This window comes from Buceros rhinoceros, unplaced genomic scaffold (assembly GCF_000710305.1).
Source record: "Buceros rhinoceros silvestris isolate BGI_N320 unplaced genomic scaffold, ASM71030v1 scaffold1502, whole genome shotgun sequence".
Classification (NCBI taxonomy): domain Eukaryota; kingdom Metazoa; phylum Chordata; class Aves; order Bucerotiformes; family Bucerotidae; genus Buceros; species Buceros rhinoceros.
This window is the reverse complement of record NW_010396966.1, coordinates 8,368-13,196: the sequence shown is the minus strand read 5'-3', so window position 1 is coordinate 13,196 and position 4,829 is coordinate 8,368. Positions and strand designations below refer to the sequence as shown.

At 56.3% G+C, this 4,829-nt stretch overlaps 1 protein-coding gene across 1 annotated transcript in view; it reads right to left on the bottom strand.

The window, feature by feature from the left end:
• Window positions 1-424: 424 nt before the first annotated feature.
• LOC104502116 (zinc finger and BTB domain-containing protein 40-like) overlaps window positions 425-4,829 on the bottom strand; it is a gene marked incomplete at its 5' end in the record, with an annotated part of 12,504 nt that continues 8,099 nt past the window's right edge. The window contains 6 exons of the mRNA XM_010146040.1: window positions 425-616; window positions 1,298-1,512; window positions 2,393-2,479; window positions 2,786-2,948; window positions 4,005-4,219; window positions 4,653-4,814. Of these exons, the coding sequence (XP_010144342.1) occupies window positions 425-616; window positions 1,298-1,512; window positions 2,393-2,479; window positions 2,786-2,948; window positions 4,005-4,219; window positions 4,653-4,814 (1,034 nt within the window). The remainder of the gene's footprint in view (window positions 617-1,297; window positions 1,513-2,392; window positions 2,480-2,785; window positions 2,949-4,004; window positions 4,220-4,652; window positions 4,815-4,829) is intronic.

The window sequence follows — 4,829 nt, the reverse complement described above, 5'->3', positions numbered from 1 at the left end:
CAGCCATAAACCTCTCCACCCTGAATTCTCTGGACGGCTTTTTCTTCGGTTTCACACACCCAGACCACCCCAGCCTTGTCCTGCACTGGTCTCCTCCTCTCCACTCTGTTCACAGCAGCGCAGGAACACACCTGAACACACCCAGTTCCCGTCTTTTTCTCTGCTACTTTATTTCTCTTGAGCCGGGAGGGATGGGTGGTCCAGCTCCCCTGAACTGGCAGCTGTGGACTGCAGGGAGACTTCCCAGGCCCTTGAGAGAGTCTACAGACCTCTCCAGCCCTTGGCCGTGCTCGCTGCTCTTTCCTTTGCAGCACGGTGTACCCAGGGTTGCTCGCCCAAAGAAACCCTGAAGCTCCCCACAGGAGCAGCACGTTGAGGTGCAGCTCCTGAACGAGCCCAGTGGATACCAGGCTTCTGCATGCTCTCACTTGGCTTCTTCACAGATCAGAGTGACTTTGTCATCAAACAAGTCCTCCATAGTCACTGCCACCAGCTCGGAGCCAGTTTGGCTCACTTGGGATTCCGGCAACGTCACAAAGACTTGAGAGCCAGCGAGTTGGGTGTCATCAAGAGAGATGATGTGCTGTGCTGCTCCTTGCCCCGGTGTCTGAATCACCTGCGTGGAGATGACCTGAGAGTCAGACACTTACAGCACCGCTTCCTCCACAATCACTTCGCTACCCACATCTTCCCCAGCCCCAGCTCTGAGAATAACGTTTGGTTTCAGGCCAGAGGTCTGCAACTGCAACACGCATGAGGCTAATGGGAAACGCCAAACCACACACACCAGTGGTGCTAAGGAGAAGACAGGGGAGTAACTTAAATATTTCTTTCCACAAAAGTGCTATCATTTAGCTTCCTAAGGAGTCACAGACAATAAACGCTCTGTGACTGGAGGAACGCCAGCCCAGGGAATCTCGCCCGCTGGAGGGATGGCTGAGAAAAGAGTCTGGGTTCAAGCATTTGGCCTCCAACAAAACAGCCACCATCTCACGGGGTATGCCCAAGTTCTAACAGCCTCTGAGTAATCAGGCTCCTTAGCACGCACTGTCAGTCCCTCCTCCTCAACTCCTGAAAACCAGGACTGAGCTGCTTCCAGCGAGCCCACCTCCCACCAGCACAGAAACCCTGGAGCACTGAGGGCTGGGGCACTGGCATCCTGGACCCCTCTAAGAAGGGGGAGTCAGGGAGCATAAGGGGTGACAGGAGCCACGGGATGGATTTGGGAAGAGCAAGAGGGCTGGAGGGGGAGGACGGATGAACAGCTGCGGAGGCCGTGGCACAGAGCAGTCTTTACCTGCACAATCTGGGTGGCTTGGGAGAAGACCACCTTGGGGTGCTCAGCGCTGTAGTGCCCCTCCAGTTCGCCCTGGGAGGGGAAGAGCTCCCCACAGAGCTCGCAGGTGAAGGTGCTCTCTGTCTGCTTGAAGTGCTCCCTGGTGACATGGTTCTGCAGGGCCCCTGGGAAGCGGAAGGATGCTGGGCAGTACAGGCAGTGGAACAGCTGGGAACCTGCAGGGTACAGGGAGCTGCAAGTGGCCAGGTTGCACAAGGCTGAAACCCACCTTCTCCTGTCCCTCCTCCGGGCCACACCACTGTCTGCCAAACAGACTGTGGCTGTTCAGATCTGTTCCAGCCCTAGCTCCTGGCAGCACTGCTGTTCAGAAGCCAGGCTGGTGTGCCTGACTGTACCTGTGGCTGCCCCTTCTCGCAGACATCTCTCCTCCCTGTTCCCTGGCACCATCCAGCCCTGCTCCTTGTTGGCCTGGCTTGCACCTCCTGATTCAGCTATTGCAAACCCTCCTCCACCCCCAGGAGCTCTCTCCTCTCAGAGCTACATCCAGGTCTTCTCCCTTGCTCTCCAGGCTGCTGTTGGCTGCCCCCTCCAACATCTCCCGATCCAGCTCCTCTCCCACTAGCCCGCACACAGCCCTAGGGACCTATCTTTTGTAGTAGCCCGGTCTGCCAATGCACTCTGCCCTCACAGCATGGCTTCAGCTTGCCCACTTGCTGAAGGGCCCTTGACATGGCCTCCCCAAGCCCAGGTCCCTCTCTGATCTTCCTGATGCTGAACTCCCTTTTTCTCCCATCTCCCACTATCTCCACCCCCCACAAACCCCCATGCTCAGGGTTCGGTTCCTTGTTTCTCTCTGATGATGTCTCTTCACCCGCACTTCTCTGCTGTAACAAGCAAATCCAGACCCCTCCTTGATGTAGAAGCTTAACAAACATGTCCCAGCTTCACCAAAACCAGTGCTTTTCCAGTACCTCCATATTTTCTGTGTCCTCACCATGTCCATCATCACCCTCTCAGGTACAGCTTAGACATCACCTGCTGAGAGGAGCAGTCACTGCTCACAGGGTAACATGAACAACACCACAAGTAACAGACCTGAGTGCCTGCACTTGACGTGGACCTGCAGGAGAGCCAGTGTGGGGAAGAGCTCCTTGCACATCTCACACTCGTGGAACTTCACTTCTGCAAGCAAAGCAAAGAACACAAAAGCATGAACCCCGGGTCTTCTTCTGGACCAAGGTTCTGCTACTACTTCACACACACATGCATACAGACGTGAGGAGCATCTTTGGAGATAAGACAGGAAAAGGAGAGGCCAGGAGCAAGTGAGCTTCAAGACTGAGATGAGACTGGCCAGAAGAGAAGGTTCCAGGATATGATCTGCTGCGATTCGCAGGCGAACGTGCTGTACAGCCTTGTCCTGCCAGAGTTATTCCATCTCTCCCAGCAGCTGCCCCACACTTTTAGTCTCTAACGAATGGCTGTTACCTGCGTGCTCTGCCTTGACATGCTTTCGGTGAGCAGCAGTGCTGGAGAAGGTTTGGTCACAGGAGCTGCACTGCAGGGAGGAGAACCTGGAGGAGCGGTGATTCTGAGCTGCAAAGACGTCAGGGTGGTGGGTCCGGTTGTGATACCATAACCCCGACAACTGCTGCAAAGAGAAGGACCGAATCATGGTTACAATCCAAAGCTGGTCCGGGGCATCATGACAGCAAAAAAACCTGCATGGAAAGCAACAGCAGTGGGTGGTGCTCAGCAGGGGCAAGACCTGCTCACCCTCCCACAGGACGAGCACCAACGCCTTGCTCCTGTTTCTCCACTGCCCCCGAACAGCTGAATGCTGCTGAATCTCTCCTCCTCGCTCCCCTCACTGCAGGTCTCTCTTTGGTGCAAGTTTTTGCTCCCTTGTAGGAATGTGCTCCCACACATGCCATTTGCAACACGAGTATTTGTATTCCTCCACTTTCTGGCAGCTAGAATCTTGGGTGAAGAGGATCCTGAGGGTCCAGACAGTGGGAACGCAGCCCTTTGCAGTCAGGGCCCATCTCCCTCCACAGTCCTGCCTTTTCCCTATAGACTCTGCCTCCTCTGTCCCATTTTTCCCCTCTGCTGACCATGAACTGCTCCATTCTGCGTGTTGCCTGGAGGAGGAGGGAAGTGACTGACCCCTGTACTCAGCACTGCTGAGGCCACACCTCGAACACTGTGTCCAGTTTTGGGCCCCTCACTCCCTGAAGGACATTGAGGAGCTGGAATGTGTTCAAGGGCAATGAAGCTGGTCAAGGGCCTGAAGAACAAGTCTTATGAGGAGGAGGAGGAGGCTGAGGGGAGACCTTATTGCTCTCTACAACTACCCGAAAGGAGGTTCTAGAAACGTGGGGGTTGGTCTCTTCTCCCATAAAACAAGTGACAGACAAGGAGAACTGGCCTCAAGTTGTGCCAGGGGAGGTTCAGTTTGGATATCAGGAAGAATTTCTTTACAGAGAGGGTTGTGAAGCCTTGGAACAGGCTGCCCAGGGCAGTGGTGGAGTCCCCTGGAAGGGGAACCCTGGAGGGGTTTCCCAGCCCTGTGGAGGTGCTGCTGAGGGACAGGGGTCAGTGGGGACCTGGCGGTGCTAGGGAATGGTTGGACTCTATGATCTCAAAGGTCTCTCCCAGCCAGGTGATTCTGTGACATCCCGGTGCAGGAGCCCAAACCCATGCTCACCTGGTACGCTTTGTCGCAGATCTCACAGCTGAAGGGCTTTCCCCCGACGTGGGTCACCATGTGACGCTCCAGGAGCGACGGGGCGCTGAAGACTTTGGCGCAGGTGGGGCAGGGGTGGTACTCCCGGGAATGGGCTTCGTGGACGTGCTTGCGGTGCTCCTGCAGGGTGGCAAAGCTCATCTGGCACTTCTTGCAGTCGTAGGGGTCTTCGATGTCTGCCACCCAGAAATGCAACAAAGCCCACGGAGGGGTGAGAAATCAAGGTGAACAAGAAAGAGGGGATTCACAGAGGGAGGAAGGGAAAGGGAAAGAAACGCTTGTTACTTCCCAGCCGAAAACCAGCTGGTTTTGCAGATGGTGCTGCTCCTGCTCATCTGCGGCTTCCTGGGGGGGTTCCCAGCAACTCGTGCTTTGCCCCAAGCCACCCCTGCATTTTCTTTGGGATACCCTCCTCATAGCACCAAACCGCTATAGAGCCTCGCTTCTCTTGGGAGGGAAAAATCCCACCACGAGACAGCCAGCCAGCCCGTGGGCACCAGGAACACCCGCACAAGGCTCTGCTGGTGTGGGTGGGTCTGCCATGACCCTGCAGATGCTGGGCCTGACGGACTGGGCGGCCCAAGCTGGGGAGGCAGCAGTCAGACTCACTGTGGAAGGTCCGGAGGTGGATGGAGAGCCCGTTGGCCTGGCGAAAGCCTTTCCCACACTCCCGGCAGACATAGGGCTTGTCCCCCGTGTGAGTGCGGACGTGGCGCGACAGCTCGATGGACTGGGCGAACACGGCGTCACAGTACTGGCAGGCGGGGGAGCCTACCGCCACGCCAG